This window comes from Penicillium odoratum (genome assembly GCF_028828045.1).
Source record: "Penicillium odoratum strain IBT 22623 chromosome Unknown utg000003l_segment0_segment0, whole genome shotgun sequence".
Lineage (NCBI taxonomy): Eukaryota > Fungi > Ascomycota > Eurotiomycetes > Eurotiales > Aspergillaceae > Penicillium > Penicillium odoratum.
In genome coordinates, this window is record NW_026643145.1 from 1,279,505 (window position 1) to 1,299,874 (window position 20,370).

At 48.2% G+C, this 20,370-nt stretch overlaps 9 protein-coding genes across 9 annotated transcripts; 5 read left to right on the plus strand and 4 right to left on the minus strand.

Moving 5' to 3' along the window:
- Nucleotides 1–427: 427 nt before the first annotated feature.
- On the plus strand, nucleotides 428–904 carry N7520_003710 (uncharacterized protein; the record flags this gene model as incomplete). The annotated part of the gene is made up of 1 exon (XM_057137645.1): nucleotides 428–904. The coding sequence occupies one exon, from the start codon at nucleotides 428–430 to the stop codon at nucleotides 902–904; it is 477 nt and encodes a 158-aa protein (XP_056998110.1).
- A 360-nt stretch (nucleotides 905–1,264) lies between these two features.
- On the minus strand, nucleotides 1,265–1,645 carry N7520_003711 (uncharacterized protein; the record flags this gene model as incomplete). Its single annotated transcript, XM_057137646.1, has 1 exon — nucleotides 1,265–1,645. The coding sequence occupies one exon, from the start codon at nucleotides 1,643–1,645 to the stop codon at nucleotides 1,265–1,267; it is 381 nt and encodes a 126-aa protein (XP_056998111.1).
- Nucleotides 1,646–2,853: 1,208 nt separating this feature from the next.
- N7520_003712 (uncharacterized protein) lies at nucleotides 2,854–3,592 on the plus strand (the record flags this gene model as incomplete). The annotated part of the gene is made up of 2 exons (XM_057137647.1): nucleotides 2,854–3,367; nucleotides 3,426–3,592. 2 exons carry the CDS (start codon nucleotides 2,854–2,856, stop codon nucleotides 3,590–3,592), a joined length of 681 nt encoding a protein of 226 aa, XP_056998112.1.
- A 397-nt stretch (nucleotides 3,593–3,989) lies between these two features.
- chsA (chitin synthase I) lies at nucleotides 3,990–6,891 on the minus strand (the record flags this gene model as incomplete). The annotated part of the gene is made up of 4 exons (XM_057137648.1): nucleotides 3,990–4,004; nucleotides 4,053–4,571; nucleotides 4,618–6,642; nucleotides 6,703–6,891. 4 exons carry the CDS (start codon nucleotides 6,889–6,891, stop codon nucleotides 3,990–3,992), a joined length of 2,748 nt encoding a protein of 915 aa, XP_056998113.1.
- A 1,157-nt stretch (nucleotides 6,892–8,048) lies between these two features.
- ltpA (tyrosine protein phosphatase LTP1) lies at nucleotides 8,049–8,709 on the plus strand (the record flags this gene model as incomplete). The annotated part of the gene is made up of 2 exons (XM_057137649.1): nucleotides 8,049–8,103; nucleotides 8,165–8,709. 2 exons carry the CDS (start codon nucleotides 8,049–8,051, stop codon nucleotides 8,707–8,709), a joined length of 600 nt encoding a protein of 199 aa, XP_056998114.1.
- Nucleotides 8,710–9,059: 350 nt separating this feature from the next.
- Nucleotides 9,060–9,785, minus strand: N7520_003715 (demethoxyubiquinone hydroxylase family protein; the record flags this gene model as incomplete). Its single annotated transcript, XM_057137650.1, has 1 exon — nucleotides 9,060–9,785. One exon carries the CDS (start codon nucleotides 9,783–9,785, stop codon nucleotides 9,060–9,062), a length of 726 nt encoding a protein of 241 aa, XP_056998115.1.
- Nucleotides 9,786–10,207: 422 nt separating this feature from the next.
- N7520_003716 (RNA polymerase-associated protein) lies at nucleotides 10,208–12,194 on the plus strand (the record flags this gene model as incomplete). The annotated part of the gene is made up of 4 exons (XM_057137651.1): nucleotides 10,208–10,416; nucleotides 10,479–11,227; nucleotides 11,280–11,419; nucleotides 11,472–12,194. The coding sequence occupies 4 exons, from the start codon at nucleotides 10,208–10,210 to the stop codon at nucleotides 12,192–12,194; spliced, it is 1,821 nt and encodes a 606-aa protein (XP_056998116.1).
- A 1,894-nt stretch (nucleotides 12,195–14,088) lies between these two features.
- On the plus strand, nucleotides 14,089–17,233 carry N7520_003717 (protein kinase subdomain-containing protein; the record flags this gene model as incomplete). Its single annotated transcript, XM_057137652.1, has 8 exons — nucleotides 14,089–14,309; nucleotides 14,366–14,626; nucleotides 14,671–15,251; nucleotides 15,306–15,340; nucleotides 15,389–15,422; nucleotides 15,495–16,130; nucleotides 16,182–16,451; nucleotides 16,857–17,233. The coding sequence occupies 8 exons, from the start codon at nucleotides 14,089–14,091 to the stop codon at nucleotides 17,231–17,233; spliced, it is 2,415 nt and encodes an 804-aa protein (XP_056998117.1).
- A 1,314-nt stretch (nucleotides 17,234–18,547) lies between these two features.
- On the minus strand, nucleotides 18,548–19,093 carry N7520_003718 (uncharacterized protein; the record flags this gene model as incomplete). The annotated part of the gene is made up of 2 exons (XM_057137653.1): nucleotides 18,548–18,948; nucleotides 18,976–19,093. 2 exons carry the CDS (start codon nucleotides 19,091–19,093, stop codon nucleotides 18,548–18,550), a joined length of 519 nt encoding a protein of 172 aa, XP_056998118.1.
- Nucleotides 19,094–20,370: the final 1,277 nt, after the last annotated feature.

The following is a 20,370-nucleotide window of genomic DNA, read 5'->3' on the forward strand; positions in this document are numbered from 1 at the left end:
TCATACTGTATATTTTGACTGTCGTCATTTTTCTTCTGTCTTTGTTCATTCGTCTGTGCTAGAGAATTTCTTTGACCTTTTCATTTCTAACATTTTCCCCTTCGGATCTTCTTTTGACTCGGTCATTTGTTCTCATAGAATAAAACCTTTGAATATGCAACAATGTCTTATTTGAAGCTTATTGTAATATACAATCCATTGTCAGCCAGAAAACCTCTTTATCCTTTCCGTTACTCAATAATAGCCATTTTTAGTACTATCAATCAAACTGCGATAGGTGGAATCTATCTACCTTGGCATTCAAACATACGATTCGGCTATATAAGTCGAATGTTCCCCTTAGCCAGTACCTACAAACACCACTCCAGGGAGTCCATCCATCCAACCTAAATCTTGAGATTAACAATTTATACATTCTCCCTCCACCATGCCTTCCAACCCAGACAGATTCTACGAAGAGCGAGAACTACTCTTCAGAAAATTGAACATGCTGGTAGTCTACACAAACGACATCACCAAAAAAGACCTAGAATGGAGCATGTTTGTCAACCTCAAGGAAGTCAAGAACCGCCTCGAGGCCCTCATCGAGCAGGAAGCTGACACGATGGACGAAACTAACAAATTGATAGCTGAACGTTGCACAGATTATATCGTCATGATGGGCACACAACTAATCAGGGAGCCAGTGGATCGCGACTATGTTTTTCCGGAGCTGATCCATATGATCAAGATGCAAGTTGGGCGGTTGAGACTTAAGGGATGGGATGATCCGCTTGCGGATCGTCGGGATCAACAAGCAGAGGAGTTGGATGTTAGGTATAAGGTGAGGACTCCGGCGGCGATTTTCACAGCGGGGTGGATGTATTTGAATTTGTATTATCATAGTACCACTGCGAGGTGGTGAACTCTCTTAGAAATCCACTCGAATTCGAGCAATGGCTGCTGAGACTGTTAATAGGTAAGATCAAGGTATATAAACTTGAAGTATGTTGGATTGCATTTCAACTACGATTCAATTTTCACGGCCACCACCTGCACCGTTTCGATGGGAACCTAGATCGATTAGCACACGCTGCCGCAGTGGAAGAGAACATACCTGTTGCGCCGTTTCAGTCGACTCTGAACCGTCCGGCCCATTCCACTCTGAACCGTCTGACCCATCCCTCACCGTGTCAGGAGGGGACTCTGTTGGGACCCGACAGCGTGTATTGGGTTCCTTGTTGTGTAACTGCTGCATCCAGACTTCGCGCCACGGTCGGTATGCTCAAGGACTGCTTTCCCAGCCATGTTCCTCGACACAGTGCTTCCGGATGGCCTTGTCGTTGTTCATCAGGATCTCACATAGCTTGCAGAGGAAGCCATCCACCACGGTAATGCCAGGCAGCGGACTGTGCTCCCCTAGAATCCTGGGCACCGTACGGAACCTCCGGTGACGAAATAGGTGCCGCTTGAACCACTTTGAGATCTCCGCAGCTGTCATCTGTCTTGGTATATTGTCCCGATGATCTTTTGTGTGGATGTGGTAGTTGATCCCATTATCCACCACGGCCTCCTCACATACGGTGCAAAACATTAAGCGCGCTCGGGGGATGTAGATGAAAAGCTCCTGCACATCCCGTGGGATGTTCTTTGTGATGACTGACATTGAAATTGACGATCTGATGGAGCAAAGGAGAAGATAAGAAGATGAGGAAGGATGATCGTGGGAAGATAAGAAAATGTCCATGAGGAGATAGAGACCGTGTGTATAGACTATAAAGTCAAAATGCTAGTATTCTGAGATCTCGATGAGATTGAGATGATGTTCTGATAGGCCGATCAGTGTAAATGCCTCCGATTGCCCGCATCGCCCGCATTGCCGCTCTGACTGTCATACTATGGATAGGTCATAGACCCACAGATGACCGCCTCATATTCTGTCTGTCATATGGATTGACCCCGTTACCTCGCTGCGATTCTGAAATTTGTCAATACCATCGATGGATCATTCCAGCCTCACCTGCTCCACTCCGCCCAAATCAACGCTGTTTTGATTAGGCTACGTGGGACCGGTTTTTTGTGGCGCAATTACTTCGTCCTGAAACATTGACAATCAAGGAGCTTCCCCTAGTTCAACTGCAGATGGCATCCGATTGGTATTCTCCTGCGATCCGGACGAGCTGATATCGACACAAAGCCAGTCCAGAATGCCTATCGGTCTTGAATGCATCTTATAAAAAGATGGAGATCATTAGCACAGACTACGATGTCAAAATGCAGCATGTTCTGGCAGATCTGGATGAGATCGAAATGGTGTTCCGATAGGCCTATCCACCGCCCGCCCACATTCTCCTTTTCACCACGCTCACTTCGCTTAGGAGACCGCCGCGCCTCTCTTGAAAACGGCTTAAAAATAACGAATAATAATTAATATTCCTCTGCCTATTAGGCCCTAAAATTTCGGGAGACGAAGGCCTTAGTAAGCAAAGGGGACAGACCAGATGTGACTTAGGAGAGAGGAATAGGATAGGGGATCTCCCGCGAAGAGCACTTCGTAATCCCCTTAGTACGGCCTTTACCCTTAATCACACAAGCGGCAATGTGAGCTACTACAGCAAGGTTTAAGACGCTGCTCCAGCCATTGTCGACTCTGGAAGAGCCCCTCACGATGGCTGATATTAGAGTATAATGCCTTTCAAGATTCAAGGTTCACGAATCTGTATAAAAGTACTTACAATGATGATATCAGCAGCATTATCTAATCGCAATCGCAATCTTATCGCGCACAGACCACTAACCACAGCTCACGCATAGCGCAACACTTGCATACGCAACTACCTTGACCATCAACAATTTGCCAGTCGGGAGCACAAAATGGACCCCGACGCAAGCATCCCCACTGAACCCGCCCCCTCAGTCTTCAACTATGTCCTCTCCTTCCTCCTCGTCGGCGTAGCATGGGGCTTCACAACCCCCTTTATCCGACGCGCCGCGGCAGACTTCAACGCCCGACAAGAAAAACAATCCGGAACCGACACTACACGGGGTAGATCACGATCACAGGGTGAAGAAGGCGGGGAAGAGAGACAGGAAATACTCGGTCCGGAAGAAGAGGGCGTGCGGAGGAGGAGTGGGAGTCAGCAGAGAGAGGATGGGGATGAGAGTGCGAGGCAGTTGAACGCGGAGTTGGAAGTGGAGGTTGATGATACGCCTACTGCTGCGTGGATGCGGAACTCCTCTGGATCTGGATCTGGATCGTGGGTCAAGAGGAAGATTGTGACTATTTTCTGGACAGTTGTCAATCTGTTGCGGACGCCTGCTTATTCGATTCCATTGGTGATTAATTTGACGGGGAGTATTTGGTTTTTCCTTTTGGTTGGGAAACATGGTATGTTCAAGTTTTCCCTGCTGCTTATGTTTTTGTCGTTGGTACTGATTTGTGCCAGAATTGTCTTTGACTGTTCCACTTGCCAATTCCAGTGCGTTCTTGTTCACTGTTCTGGGCGAGTGGTATGTCGACCGCAAGGTTATTGCGAAGCAGACGTGGTTGGGATTGGTTTTGGTTTTGGGTGGGATTGCATTGTGTGTGCATTCGAAGAATCAGATGAGTTAGATTTTAGAGATCAGGATTGTTCGAGGTTATTTCTTCATCTATATCTACTCAAGTCGCCTGAACAGTAAGAAAACAATACCCAACTCATATACACATACATGAGATTATTTCGTGACATGCCCGAATGCATGGCTTCAAGGGTCGATGGAAAACAGAAATAGGAGAACATACACCATATCAGATACATCAATCACATCAGGCAAAAAAACAAACAAAAAACACTGCCGTGAAAAGGGTCGTCACACATATTACATGATTCCTTAACCTTGCTATACCGGATCGGACCTGCCGTGATATAAGGTTCAGGTTCAGGAGCAATCAACATCAACGTTGTGGGATATTTTGAAACACAAAATCGAAGTGAAAAGGCGAGATAAAAAACATGTTTTGGATAAAATCAAACGCCTCGGAACTGGAAGCGGTTAGCGAGTTTCACCAGAACTGTGGGGAAGGAACTTACCATGCGAACGATCAAATACCACGTTGCGCCAATGAATTTGAACATCGACAGCCCAGCAACACTCCACAAAACAACCTCCATGTAGATCATGGATCGCTCATTCTGCGTCTCATCTGTGGTGGTACCATCGGAACTGCTACTTGTGTCGAATGTTTCCAAGCCAGCAGCACTGAGAACTACCGCACCTAGAGCGAAGTTGCAGAATACCCAGGCCAACACGACCGCACTACGGAATCCCTTGTAGTAGTCTGCCTGGCGATCTTCGTCCGAAATGACCTGAACCTCCTTTGGTGGCTTCATGGCGAACTTTGCCAGTTCGGCTTCGTACTGAGCGTTCAGATCACCATCATCTTGAGGAATATTCACATCGACCTTGCCGCCGGGCTTCAGGGTCGCGGAGGGCAGTTTCTCGGCCTTGTCGTCACCCTTTGTACCCCAAGTGATATCGTGGGTGTTACAGAACGCGTAGATGTTCAGAACGTTGATGTACGTTGGAGTCAACAGGATGTATTGGATGAACTAAGAACATGTTAGGAAGAAGCACGATTGGAGAGGGGAAACATACAGATGTGAACATGTGCCACGGGTCCAAGAACATGAACGAAGCGACAAACCACATGACATAGGTCGAACCGAGGGAGACGATGATCGAGAAGAAGGTCTTGTTGGTAAAGAGCTGGCTGATCGTGAAGTCCTTTTCGGCCACTTCGGTTTCAATTGACTTGACCGTGACAAAGACAGCTGCGAAGGACAAGTATATCATGATACAGATCCAGAAGTAAACCATTGTCATGTAGAACTTGTTAGAGCCACCAGGACGGTTACCGAGAGCGAGGACGAAACATGTAACTAGAGTCGCCATGTAGAGCCACTCGAAGACAATGCCCAATACTTTACCCGCGGTTCCCAGAAGATCATCATCGCCCAGATATGTTGTCAAGATGTGGAAAACCAGGAAGAAGTTGCCGATACCGAACCACGCAAAGATCATAGCCACCGTCTGGTAAATGAACTCAATGAATAGGGCGAATTTGCGCATGAAGCTGTGGTCACTACGACCAATCTGGTAGAAGTGTGCGATGGCGTACACGGCCGCGAAGAAAGAACCGTTTAGCCAACGACGACGCTGCAGAATGAATTCGGCCATGCGGTCGGGCACATCAGTCTCACCAGTCGAATTCTTGACATAACGAAGGAGCCAGCGGCACTTGCGCTTCGAGACAATCTCGAAACACAAGATACGATCCTCAGCAAGATACATGTTGGCGGTGAAGATACCGGCATTGGCACCGTGCATCTTCTCACCAGCAAAGTATCGCTCCAAGGGACCCTGGCCGTTCTTGTCATTTTGCAGGGCGACAAACCGGTAAGCAGAGAAAGCACCAGGCAACACAGTAATGAAACCAAATGCAGACTCCAGGGGCTTATCGAGAATATTACTCAGCTTGTACTCGAAATTCTGTCCAGCCACCAGTGGATTCAGCAATTTCTTGCCGTGTGAAAGCATGACCTTGATCTCACCACACGCACCTCCACACATGGGATCCAGGTCGAATGCCTTCCACAGGTGGTAGATTGAATCTCTACCCGGCTTGGTACCAGCGTCCAAAAGTACACAAATGTTAGGGTCTAGCAGACGACCAAACGCTTGGAAGAACCATCGGTGGGAGTTGATCTTCTTCTGGTTCTTTTCCTTCAAACAGAAAATCATCTGCACCGGAGGACCCTGTCGGGGTTTCAGATGGACCTGCGTACCCTTGACCTCCAACCCCACCTGAGTGGTATATTCGTAAATATGAGCAGTCACATCTTTGCCGTTGACCTGCTGCTTGGCGATTCCATCCTGGTACACACCAAGACCAGCAAGTACCGCACGAGTACGCGCGTTAATCTTGGCACGACCATCACTGATCACACATACGACAATCTTCTTCCAAGCATCCTTGCCCCACGTTTTGCTGCTAGTGCGCGAACACATGTATTCGATGTTTTTGAACACACCGGACATTGTGCGCGCGAACAGAAAGTCGTCCTCGTTGTACATGGTCACTACAATAAAAAGCTCCGTGTGGCGCGGCTTCGCAAATAGCTTCTGACGGAGGGTGAATCTCTCCTCGAAGAAGTCTGCGGGATCACAGGTAGCAGCCGAGTACCGCATGTGGGTGAACTCGTCTCGGCCCGGGGCCTCGGCGTGCGGGACTTGGCTCAGCAATTTCGGCGCAATGGGACAATCCAGAACGAGATTTCCGTTGAACAATTGCACCTCCTTCACGGTCTTCCAACGGCGAATGGGAGCGGGACTAGGAGTCGGCCGAGACTCATCCTGGAGCTCTGGGTCGTAGTCCGGTACAAAGGAGTTGTCCTCTTGTACTAACGGAGCATGATCGTCGAATGGGGTTTGGCCACCTTCGGGGTACTGACCCAAATCGTAATCATCGTGGGGTGTATGTGTCGGCTGGTAAGGTTGAGTGTAGTAGGCGTCGTGATGGGCTTCTGGGTCGATAGCGTAGTCGTAACCATAGGGCTCGGTGTGGTGAGCCTCATAGGATTCATGATGACCATAGGAATTGTGAACATTTTCCACGGAGTACTATTAAGACTAATGTGAGTTGTTGTTTTTGGGAGCAAGTAGTCTGCGCGCAATGCTCACAGTTGGTTGCTCAGCGAGGAGATCGCTTGAGGGCATGTTCAAATGGCTTTGGGGCGCATAAGGATGGTCTTCCAACTGGTATGTGGGCCGATGGCCTGGCGACGGAGTGCGATGGTCATAGGGATTGACATAAGAGGGATTCGTCAGCGGAGCATGATGCTCGTCCCCAAAGGGATCTGTCGTGCGCATATTAGTTTGTGTTCAGTGTTCCAGAGCACGGCGTTTGAATCTCAAGGGCTATATTTTGACCACAACGGCGCAAGCATGTACCATCAATGACCAGCAAGATAGTGCAAGAAAGGCTAAAAGTTGTTTCGCAGGAGACAGTGAAGGGGAATCGGAGAAACTAACCTAGTCGGTTGTAGGACATTGCGCTTTTCTAGTAGTGGCAATTTGAGTTCGGGTTTAATTGAGTCCACCGCTTAGGGTGCTAGCTCAAGGACTGGTTGACTGGAGATTGCGCCAGGAGCGCGGGTGGGCAAGGACCAACGTCAGTGGTTAGAGAGTAGTCCGACCGAGGATCTAAACTCTCGGCGTCGTTTCAGAATAACACGCTTTTTAGCGCTGCCACAAATAGGCAATGAGCAGGGATTCTCAGGAGTGATTTGTCGCACGATACTCAGGAAGAGAAGACCAAGGTGAATGAAGAAATGAAGAGGACCTGCCCCCCTCTTGTTTGGGTGTTTACGTAGCGGGCGATCGCAGATGACGGGGTTGGCAGGCGAATCAGTGTGCATGTAATGGACCCGCAAAGTGGATCAAATCGAAGCTGATACTGAGAAGTGAAGACTTCGGAGAATAAAAAAGAGTGCAGAAGCGCTATAATCTGAGTGAGACAAAGAGTAAAATTCAAAGAAATTGCGCCCTAAGTTCCTGAAACAAAAGGATCCTTGGTTTAATGCATTCAAATGTATGGGAAAAGGTAAAAGTGGGTAAACTTCAATCCACATCGTTATCGTCACTGGGCCAACGACAAAGTCACGGGTGGAGTCAGCCACACATAGCACCATGGTTATTTTCATGCGCCTCGTGTGGCGGGAGATTTTATTCTTTTTTTAGATTTTAAGGCAGATGAATATTATATCATCAAAATGATTCCGGAGTAGTTTAGAAGATTACGTGTAAAATGATGTATAGTATCAAGTATCTTGATATTTTACTTACACGTCATTGAATTATGTACTACATTGTAATTACTGCGTGGAGCAGAAGTAAGGCTAAAGGGTTCAAGCCTATCGATATCGATAAGTCGATAAGGAATATCTTAACTCATACTCATCCAATTCTTATCCTCGACAACTCCTTCCCCCCTCACTCAATCTGTTGAATCCCAATTTTCTTTCATCATGGGTTCTTCAGAACGCCCTGTCAGCGTTCTATTCGTCTGCCTAGGAAATATTTGTTCGTGCACTGCCCCGCCTTCCCCGCTACTACCACCTGCGCCCCGTACTAATGATGTAAGGCCGCTCCCCCATGGCCGAGGGTGTATTCCGAAACCTCGCCGATTCACATCCCGCCATTGGTGAAATCGATTCTGCCGGTACGGGCGCATATCACAGCCTCGAGCCACCCGACTCCCGCACCATGTCCACCCTCCGCCGCCACAACATCACCAACTACTCGCACGCTGCCCGGAAGGTCACCAAAGATGACTTCTTAAGATTCGACTACCTGTTAGCCATGGATAAGTCCAATCTGCGCGATCTGCTGGATGTTCGGGACTCGGTGATTTTGTCATTGCAGCGCAAGGCAAACGCCAAGTCGGGGGCGAAGTCTACCCGAGCGTCGACTGAGGCTGCATTTGCGGAGCATGGTTTGGATTCGAAGGTTGCGGAGGTTCGTCTCTTTGGGGATTTTGGTCCTGGTGGGAAGCTGCATGATCGTGTCGGAGGGGGTGAGGTTGTTCAGGATCCGTACTATGGTGGTGCAAATGGCTTCGAGGAGGTTTATCACCAGGTTGTGCGGTTTTCACAGGGTTTCCTTGACCATGTGACTGGCTCAGAGTGATTTAGCTTCAGGGGACGTAAAAGCGTGAGTCAAGGAAATAGACTTTATAGAACGGTGGGTGGTCTCGACAGATCATATATCTCTGTTGATGCGTTGTGGATACATATTGTACATACCGTGAGCTGCCACCAAGATGTGGAGATCAACTACTGGGACTATACCCCTCCATATGGGTACCTATATATATGAGAAATAGACCAATGGTCTAAGATCTGACTCAGACCCTGTTCATAGTAAATGGCCCTTGAGACCTTGGAATTTGAATGGTAGTTGTACATTTAATTTACATGTTATGGCACATTTTATATAACAAAAGCTGGGTGCAAAACCTCCTGCCTTCTCTCCCCAGGTCATACCTTCTCACTGATTTTAATAGCAACTCGGCAACCCAAGCGAATGACATCCACTAACGGGTCATACGGCTTAGCTTCCTTGGAATCATTAGCCACCGCATGATCCAAATGCTCCAGCTCTTCATCCCGAATCCTCCGGAATGTGGCCAGCATATCCTTCAACTCGACATCCAATTCCTCCCCACGCCTCTCCGCATCAGCCTCCCATGACAAAAGCTCCCGAACCTGATCATTGTAATGAGACCCGATTTCCGTCTCCACGGCCTCGGTACATGCCATCGCAGCTTCGCGACCCAGCGATGCAGTTGACCAGCCTAGGAACGTGGACACACCCTCCCAGATGGGGTACATGGCAGTGGGGCGAACCTGGTGCTTTGCGACAAGGTGCTTGAATGTCTTGAGGTGGCCTGCCTCTTGGTCGTACATGTGCTTCATCAAAGGCCGGAGGTGCGGGTGTGAGCGAACAACCACTGGGGTTTGGGCGGTGTAGATGAGGGTGGCTGCCAGTTCACCAGCTTGGTTTACACGAAGTGAGGCGTCTAGGAACTCGCGCTGCTTTTTGCTGAGGACGTATCGGGGCTTAGAGCTGGACGGACTGGTTGACGCATGTCGGCGTTGAGGTAGAGCTGTCGGGGCGAGAAAGTCGAGGAAAATTGAGGTAGTTTGTGATTGGTGTCTGCATAGTGCAAGAGTACATCTTCGTAAAGCAGAAACGGACTGCATTGTGGATTTGTGAATTGGAGTGGGTGTATGGAAATGGAAGATGCCGAAAAGCATAGCGTGTCTTGGCGGAAGCGCGCGCTTGAAGTCTTGGCACCCGGACGTCATGAACGACAAAGGCCAACTTTGCGACAGACAAGCTACGAGTTCTCAAACGTCCATCCAATTAACGCCCTTTCTGTCGCTTTTTGTATAGTCCGACTTTTTCTACTGGGCTTACTTATTTTGAAGGGTATACAGGTCTTTGGTGACTTTGGTGCCAGTGATCCCGGCCTTCAATCTTTTGCGCCTCCTGGTCAGGAGCGAGCATCTACGAAAGAACCATTTGTGGTTAATTATAGGGTTGACAGGGACCCATAATTGTCAGGGACGTTTTGATATTGGGATTTTCAGTTGGAAAGTGCCTATTGGGGTAACTGATAACTATGGCTGACGATTTGGATGACGAGCTTTTGGCTCTGGCTGGTGGCTCAGATGAAGAACACTCCCCTCCCCCAGAGGATAAAGATGACTCCCCAGCACACTCTCGCTCCTCCCGATCACCACATCACTCTCCAATGGGTCGCAAAGGCACTGCCAAGCCGGTTCGCCGACCCCGGAAGTCCGTGAGAGATGATGAAGAAGATGGTGAAGTGTAAGTCCGGCTCATTTTCCAAATCTCGTTATACGTCCACTGATATCTTCAAAACCACCCAGATCCGATGCGGAGTCTCACAACTCACTTGAATCAGCCCCTATGTCCGAGTCTGACTCGGAAGCCGGGGAAGGCTCCGATGAAGAAGACCGCCCTATTTTCCCCTACGATAAGCTCTACTACTCTGGGAAAGAAAAGCAAGAAATTATGGCAATGCCCGAGATCCAACGAGAGGAGTTGCTATCCGAGCGTGCCCAACAGGTCGATCGACACAACCAGGATCTCGCCCTGCGTCGACTGCTAGCTTCGCGTGAGCGGGAGGAAAAGCGTGCTGCGGCTAAGCAGGCCAAGCGCAAGGCCGGCTCGGCAGGTCTCGATGAAAATCAGCGCAAGAGTTCTCGCCAGAAGACTACTCTTGGTGGCCGCAAAGTAGGAGAGACCTCTGCCGCCATCGATGCTTACAAGCGACAACGTGAACAGAAGGGCAAGCGCGATGAGTTGCGTCGCCGTGACCCCACATCTTCCCGTCGTCGATCCCGTTCTCCTGGCTCCGATATGTCAGATGAAGATGGTGAGGCTGAAAGTGACCTTGAGTTGGATGACCGCGTTGGTCGTTCTCCTTCGATACCGAAGGACGACCCTCCTGCCGATCTTCGGGACATTAACCGTGCTCGTGTGGGCCGCACCAACTTTGCTCAGGTCTGTTTCTACCCTGGATTTGAACAGGCCATCACCGGCTGCTATGCTCGTGTCAACATTGGGCCCAACTCTGAGACCGGCCAAAATGATTACCGTCTTTGCTTGATTGAAGGTTTGTCATTCACCGCTCATTCATCAATATCTGATCCTAATACTTTACTCAGGATTTAACAAAGGCAAGCCTTATGCCATTGAGGGATCTAATGGCCGTCCATTTGTCACTGATCAGTACGCCAAGCTGGCCCACGGCAAGGCTGTGCGAGACTTCCCCTTCATTGCTTGCTCGGACTCTGCAATTACAGAGGTATTTAGATCAAGGACCTGAGTTCGATATTCGGGCGCTAACTATTCAACAGTCAGAGTACAGCCGTTATCGAAAGACCATGGCCGTTGAGGATGTTAAGCTGGCCACTCAGAGCAAGCTGGCCAGCAAGGTCGCCGATATCAACCGGCTGATCAACCACCAGTTTACCGCCGAAGAATTGTCTGAGAAGCTCCGCCGACAAGGTGCCTTGGATCAGAAGAGAAATGTTCGCAAACGTTTTGACCTGGAGAAAGATTTGCAGTTTGCCAAGACTAATGGCAATGAAGAAGAAATCGAGAGGCTGCAGAAGGAACTTGATGCCATCGTCAATCCTAACCTCTCATGGGGTACCACCATGAACAAGCCAATTGTCGAAAAGGGATTGAGTGAAGCCGAGCGCGTTCACATCATCAACGTGCGAAACCAGAAGCTCAACTACGAGAACGTGCGCCGTGCTCAACTGGAGGAGCGCAAGGCTGCTCGAAAGGCCGCTGCCGCTGTGGCTCGTGGTGAGGCCGTTGCTGATCCGTTCATGCGTGTGCGCACTATAGCCAAGACCCACCACGACCTTTCTGATAAACCACAAGATGCGCCCAAGGCCGAACCTACCACCACCGACATCAAGGATATCAAGCCTGCCACAGCCAGCCCTAAGATCTCAACTCCCAACCCTGGTCTTACTCCAAAGAAGAAGGGTGGCTTCATGATCAGCTACCGCAACACCGACGATGAGAACATCGCTGCTCTGGATATGGATATCGACATTGATATTTAGATCGGTGAATTTACATTTCAAAATGCATACCTCTCTCCGCAATGTGAAAAATGGTGTATGTCGAGATTGGAAGACAGAACTTCCAGATCATAGCTATTTTATGTATACATTAAGGGTATCTAGCGTTTGAGGCCGTCAATTATGTCTCTTTGCACTTGCTATTACAGGATGGATCGAAATGGGTGTACCATTTGCATAGAGAGATTTTTCTCGAACCCTCTTTTAAAACACGCTATACCTTTCATTGTTGTCCTGCCCCTGACCCGTTTCTTTGCAGTATTCCAGTACAATTGTAAAGAACAGCACAAATAAAACTTCCATACTAGGCTTATATGGTCTTTGGGACCTATAGAATGATACATGTTGATCCTGCAAATAAGGCAAACAAAAGGGTTACTTTGGAAAGGGAAGTCTTGGGGCTATGTTGCGAAGAGGAGTCCGTACTCTGATCGAAGAAAGCTTTCGTAAGGTTGATGGTCGACTATTTAGGGGAAGGGGACGACTCCATCTGCTTAGTAAGTCACTGGGACCTTAAGTTATACAGTCACTCCCTAAATTGATACCGTCACTCCCCGAATGCCGAATTCGGAAAATACCCAATGTCAAAGTTCTCATGGCCAATTGAATATTCTATACAGGTTATCACTAATGAAATCCTATATCATAGCACTATGAAAGTTATCTAATAGTAAATCTGATAAGATAATGCATTTTACAGGCGGATGGGCCACCCTCGGACACCATAGTAGATGCGATATTCAATACTCGAATATCTCAACAACCACATTCTTACTCTATTCAGTTACTTGTCGATCGATATTTATGAGAGCTCAATTTCGAATATATCTAACTCTTCTAATATCACGATATCGAAAATAACATCTCCAAATACATGCAACACATTTATGTATTCAAGTCACCAAGTCATGTAAAAATTCTCAAACCCCTTGAAAGAGATAGGATATCATATAGAAAAATTACACTTCAAGGAAAATCCCCTACAGACCACTAACATTTGAATAATGTGATAATATGTTGTAATCTGTCGCATTTACCATGGTGTTTGGAGGTGGCCCATCCGCTTGTGAAATACATACTGTACGTTATTGACCATGGTACATATCAACTCTAACTCTGTTTGCAGAAGATCTGCCTAGAAGCCTATCCGCCCAGCTCCCCTTGCCTCTCTTACTCGAACTCGAGTCATTCGATCTGTTCATGTTTCTCTACATAACAGCACTCGGTCAAACGGGCGCTGCTGCCAGCAGCCTTGATAATCTTCTCGGTTATGAGAGATGGAAAAGCCATTAGCGAATCACAGATAACATCTTGATGCAAGACCGCGCGTCTCGACGTCATATTACCGTTCTTACCAAACAGTCACCAATGTGGCCCCCATTGACCATGGACACGAGTACGTGAATTTTTTCGCGGGTCAGGCGGGTCGGCCCGGCGCCATCTGGTTGAATCTTGCTGAGCCAAGTGAGAGGCCTCCCCAGCTAAAATTCGCTGTGCGACCTAGACCCAGGCGGAAAGATTGACAGCTCGTCATCCAAGAAAGGGGAAATGTGAGCAAATCAGATGGCATGAAGAGGATGTACGCGCTGTACATCCATTTCAAGAGGAGGACGCCGCATTTGTGACAAACGTGCATGGGACTACTGCCGCCGATGACAAGGTGGAGCTGAATGGACAGATTCAGTGATGTGATATGTCTGGCATGAGGTGCGCTAGTCATAGGTGCATAGCTATCGACCTATCCACGCGCCGTGCCTGCCCCACCCAGCATTCTACGTCCGGGCCGGCATACTGGAACCAGTGACTCTTGAGTCTCGCGCAGTCCCCTGCCCAGCTTCCAAAAGCCAATCCTCCGGTCTGAAGATAGGGCTCAGAGATGCAGAAAGAACCGACTATTCGATATGGTGACCCAAACCCAATCGATACCACTGGCCTATGCCTGCTGTCCTTAGATGGCGGCGGTGTCCGCGGCCTCTCATCACTCTACATCCTGAAGAGCATTATGGATCGACTCAATCATGCGCGGCGGCAGGCTGGGCTTTATTCGGTGAAGCCGTGCGAAGTGTTCGACCTCATTGGGGGCACAAGCACCGGTGGGTGGGTGAAACCACAAGCCCTTACTATCTTTTGTTCAGCACGCTCATAACAGTTAGGCTGATTGCGATCATGCTCGGTCGGCTCGAGATGGATGTCGATAGGTGCATTGCCGCATATAGCGATCTCGCGGCAGCAGTGTTCGGCGAGAAGATGCACTCGATTCCTATCAACTTCAAGGGTGATATCACGGCTAAGTTCGATTCGGCAAAATTGGAGAGGGCGATCCAAAAGGTTGTCGAGGACAGTGGTGCATCTGCGCAAGATCTTTTCAACGATGACACCGGTTCCAAAGACGGCACTGCACGTGGATGCAGGACGTAAGTTGATCCTCACACCGGGGAGATATCTCTAACCTGACCAGTTTCGTTTGCACCGCTGACCGATATACAAAGGACATTGTTCGCCTGCGAAGCTACAGCCTCCCTCATGAGCCAAACATCCGTGCAACGATATGCCAAGCCGCCCTTGCCACATCTGCCGCCACAAGCTTCTTTTACCCAGTTAGCATCGGGGATCGATCCTTTGCTGATGGTGGACTCGGCGCGAATAACCCTGTGGACGAAGTGGAGGGCGAGGCGTCGAATATATGGTGTTCTGAGACAGGAGACTTGAAACCGCTAGTCAAGTGCTTCATCTCGATCGGAACGGGAAACCCAGGCAAGAAGCCGTTCGAGGATAATATAATTAAATTTCTCGGTAAAACGGTAGTACAGATCGCGACCGAGACAGAAAACACGGAAAGAAGATTCATAGCCAGGTGGGCTAAGCATTTTGACGAAAAGAGGTACTTCCGGTTCAATGTCGAGCAGGGGCTTCAGGAGATCGGGCTTGAGGAGTTTAAGAAGAAGGGACCAATGGAGGCGGCGACAGAGGGATACCTCACACATATGGCACAAAAGTTCCGCGTGCGGGACTGCATTCAAAACATGAAACTCAAAGAGAGTGTGTATCTCGAGGATTTTTCGTAGCTAATCAACATTTAGCTGATGCTCGCAGACAATACGGAGGCATGTTTTGCCAGGATCATAAATGTAGGTAAATTATTGCTTGAAGGCTTACTTCTTACTGAAATTTAGCAGGAATATATAACCAGCACTATTCGACAACAGCCAGGTATGGAGGACATAAGGCAGTGATGACCCCCTAGTATCTTGAATTGCTTGCTGAATCGTCCTTTGTACATAGTTGATCGCTTCCACATACCGTTCCGCCTGACTGCTATGCCAGAGATTAAGAAGGAGAGCTTTTTAGGTCGACAAGACAACCTGAGAGATTTATGGCAGTACTTCCAGCCGACACAGTCCCATTCACGAAAAGTTGCGATTCTCCATGGACTTGGAGGAATAGGGCAAACGCAGCTAGCGATTCGCTTCGCAAGAGATCATCAGCAGGAATTTCCGGCGATCTTTTGGCTGAGTGGCAAGGATCAGAGCACGCTTGTCCAATCTTTCAGTTCGTATTTCTCTCGACTACCAGAGCAACCAGAGATCCCCAAAGCGTTCAGTATCGACGAAGAACAACGGTTTAAAGTAGTGCGAGAATGGCTAGAAATAGAAGGAAACTCACGCTGGCTAATCATTCTGGATAATGTCGATCGATACACTCCAGCCGACAGCGCTACCGGTGATGCATATGATGTCAGAAATTTTTTCCCTGAGACTGATCACGGCTCTATTCTAATCACGTCTCGACTCACGGAGTTGGCTGAGCTGGGCCAACCTTTTCCAGTCTATAAGCTTGACCAATCAGACACAATTGAGCTTCTTTTGTCTGAAAGCGGTCTACTATCAAGTACCGACAAGCACCTTAAAACCAGCCCAGGTAAGAGCATATCTGTTATCCGTAGGTGGAGAATAATGCTAATCTACATAGATATGCTTTCCCTTGCCACGCGTCTTGATGGACTGCCATTAGCGATTGTCATTGCAGCAGCATATATGCGTAATACCAGCACTAGCATCACTGAATACTTAGACCTCTACCAGAAGTCATGGCGTGAGCTACAGTCGCGGTCGAGCCCCGCGCGTCAGTATAAGCAGGGAAATATGCTGAAGACGTGGATGATCTCATTTCGTGAGGTCCAAAAGCGAGATCCAAATGCAGCAGCGTTACTTCTTCTACTTGCTCGCTTTGATAATCGCGGTATATAGTATGAATTGATTAAAAATGCTTCTCACAGCTATGATGTCCCTAATTGGCTCAACAAAGCTATATCAAGCAAAATTGAATTCAACGATCACGTGAAGCCCTTGATAGCTTTCTCTCTTCTTGACAAAAAGCAACAGCAAGGGACTTATGCGATGCATCCTGTGGTACAAGATTGGTGTATTCACTGTGCTAGCATAGACACACTTGTGGACCCCGTACAACTCACTGAACTAGCGTTGATATGCGTTAGATACTCCGTCCCTAGTTCAAGTGAGCGCGGTTATACAGACCTACAGCGACGGCTGCTTCCACATACGATCGGTTTACAGACCAGTCAACTGTCTATTGAGAATGTTGCCACTTGAGGAGGACTTTCTGGACTTGGCCTTCTCTACAAAGACCAAGGGAAGCTGAAAGAGGCAGAGGAGATATACCAGCGAGCACTGGCAGGCTATGAGAAGGTCCTTGGTCCAGGCCATGTGTCTACTCTCTCTACAGTTGGTAACCTTGGCAATGTCTACTATGATCAAGGGAAGCTGAAAGAGGCAGAGGAGATGTACCAGCGAGCACTGGTAGGCTATGAGAAGACCCTTGGTCCAGACCATACGTCCACTCTCAATACAGTCAACAACCTTCGCCTTCTCTACAATCGATGGAAGTTCAAACAGGCAGAGGAGATAAACCAGGGAGAACTGCCAAGCAATCAGAAGGTTGCACATCTAAATGCTAGTATGGCACGGCGGACTATGGAGAAATTCGCTAGATTGTTCAAATAACAAGACTGCAAGAATTGCATGCCTATAATGGAATTCGGAAGAATGGCTACCTCACTTCAGTATATACTAGATCGGAACTTCATATCAATTTATAGACTTCGGCATGGGCTGGCCCATTAGGCCAAACCCCTTATCCAAACTTGTGGCCAGCACGAATGTCTAGTCTACTCTTAGATAACTTCTCTCAGGGACGCAGCGAAAAGTTATCAATATTAAGGCGTAGAAGCGAACAAGGAAAGAGCTAAGGAAAATGGCTATACTCGAATCAGTTTACTTCTACACAGTTTAAATCAGTACTACGGACGGGACGTGACGTAGCAATCTTCCATCGAAACTCTATCACGCGGACCCACCATATATCATTGAATTACTAGTAATCAAAAGCTTACTGCAGCAGCAGCTGCCGTTTCGAGATCGACCCGCAGGAATCTCATCCGGTTCTCGCCCCAATTCACACCCTATCTATTGCGCACTCACCCATCTCACCCCCAATTGCGCGACGCTAAAGCGGCTCTCACCCTGAAATCGCCTGGGCAGCACCCACCCAACTACTGGCCGGATTGAAGCCACATTTTCTGCGGCCAATAGTTGAGCGATACTGGCCGGGTAAGAACGGTAGCAGTGTTACAAGTACCATCGAGGCTATTACTGGCCGTATCTCATCACCTAATCTATCAGCCCTCGCTTCTAGCAAGACCCTAGAACATGAAATTCACGGTGCCACCTGAGACTGAGTTTTTTGGGTCAAGTTGTGGCCTCAGCCGCCGACAATCATCGAGTGCTCCCCTGCCTTAAAGAAAAGACAGAGAAAAGAAAAAAAGGGAGTGTGGGGGAAGAAAGAGCTTCTGCCTCGAAGCATGTTCAGACTATCTTTCCGTTATTATTTATCGTTCGAATCCCAAGATGGCAAGGACCACTTAACCACCCACTAGTGCTTTTAGAAGAGGAAAGAATTTGATATGATAGGAAATCGATATCACTTTCCGGGGCGCCCTTCATGACTGCGCGTGCACAATTCTACCAGATTTAAGCAAAACACTGCCAATAGACTTTTGCGTGAAGTCGGAAAGGGGCGAGGTTTCAATTGAAAAAAGGCATATTACTAGCTAGTTCATAGTAACTATTGCATTAAGATACAACCCACCGCCTTCTTTAATCTCCTCCTACTTCGTGAGACGAATAGTTGTGCGTCGGTGCTATCCATAGTCAGTGTGTTTGCTCACTCTCTGGGTGTATATCAGGTTGCACAGAGCAACCCAATCACCATCTCTCTAAACCGAATTTAAACTTCACTTCTTGTCTAAATGTCAATTACTATATGCCCACTTGGTTGGTGGGCAGCTTAGACACAAAATCAGACACCGGAAGCTCGGCTAGCGGTACCAATGGTTTGTGCTTTGCCGAGGATAATTCGAATGGCGCACTCTGCTGTCCACACAGCTCTGCAAGAGGTGATGGACCTGGCCCAGGAGGAGTGGACTCGTGCGACTGCTTTCGTTGCCGTCTCCATAGCCAATATGCGAGAAATACCAAAGCAATAACTGCAATAGGACCAATTACCGCTCCTGCGATCCAACCTTTGTTTTGGGGCGGACTAGGTGTCGGGGTAGAGGTAGTCGGTATTACTGAAGTTGTGGTCTTTGAGACTATAGACGTGGTAGAGGTGGCGCTGATCGTTGTGATGTATCTATCCATCTCTAAGCACGACTCCTTTCCTGAAACTAGGTAAATAGAATACTCACCAGTTATCGTCACCAAAAATTCCAGCTCTCTATATAATGTATACGCTCGCCAATCTGGCCGACAGTCGATGTTCGTTGCACTTGGATCGCCGCCAGGAGAGGTCTGATAGATGGTCATAGTAACACAGGAGGCACCACCAGTGCTGTATCAATCCAAGGTGTTACTCTTGTAGCCTAACATACAGTGAATATGGTTGAAGTACAGACCAGCTGGTAAGGCTCCCATTATCGTAGTATAGGATATTATCTAGGCACTCGGTCGCGAAGACGCAGTCGGAGGTAGCGGAGGTGGTACAATCTCCTGTATATGTACCTGACGTCGGCCAGTAAGAACCAGCCCAGTATGGCGTGGCTACATACGTTGTTAGAAACAATTGAAGAAATTTGAAAATGAGCAAATGGGTACGTGCTGGTCGAGGCTCCAAAGTAGTATCCGATGAAATTCGACGCCAAATCCGATGACCAGCTCGTGATAACGCTCACTGCCATGGTGATAGATCTCCCCGGAGTGTTCTTGAATGGGTGAGAGAAGAGAATAGTGAAGGGAGGGAGCTAGAAAGGAAAAACTCACACCCAGATGTCATGAGCTTACTTCGCCGTCTTATTTCACCCTGTTATGTTTACTTATTTCATTAGATGACTTCTTGCGGCATGCGCAATTGGCTTGCTTGCTGTGCGCTTAGACCTTTCGGGGGCTCGTTCACCGATAGTTCGGAAAAAACTCCCAATTTGTGTTAGGCTATCTTGGTGTCTAGATTTCGAGAGCCAATCGTGGAGTGTAGGTGGTGACACCGATTTCTGGAAGTACCGTACAGTGCTAAGTAATACACAAGATACCGTTTTGATTTCGTTGTTCACATATGTTAGGGCGATCACTAATAGAGAATGCTCCCCCAAAGGACATTTCGGGATAGAATCTATGAATGAAATGGTAAATGTGATTTATTCTCCTTATAGCCTCTTTCTGCCACTCAGATTTTCTTGTGGGCTCGAGTCCATCCAAACATAAGAACACTGACTGAGGGGGCTTGAGATAAATCGTGCTGCCCAGGGGCTACCTAAGTACCGTATTTATCCATACTACCGTATAGTCGTGGGATAGAGGGGCCATGGATTCTATGATTGATCCTGTAATGATCGGCCTCTTGACATAGAACTGCTGACTTATTGACCGGTGGTGAATACCGGGCAAGAAAAACGCGACGGAGTACAGGTTGCTGGAGTGAATTTCAGACTTTCGTTACAAAAGATTAGGCGGAGGAAATAGTCGTCCACCAGGAAGGCTCAGTATCATGATGAGCACGACAGGCAGCAAGCGGTCAGAGAAGAGATGCTATTGGTGGGGGCCATCTTATCCACGCGTCCAGGATCTTAGGCCCATGTTTTACTTACCTC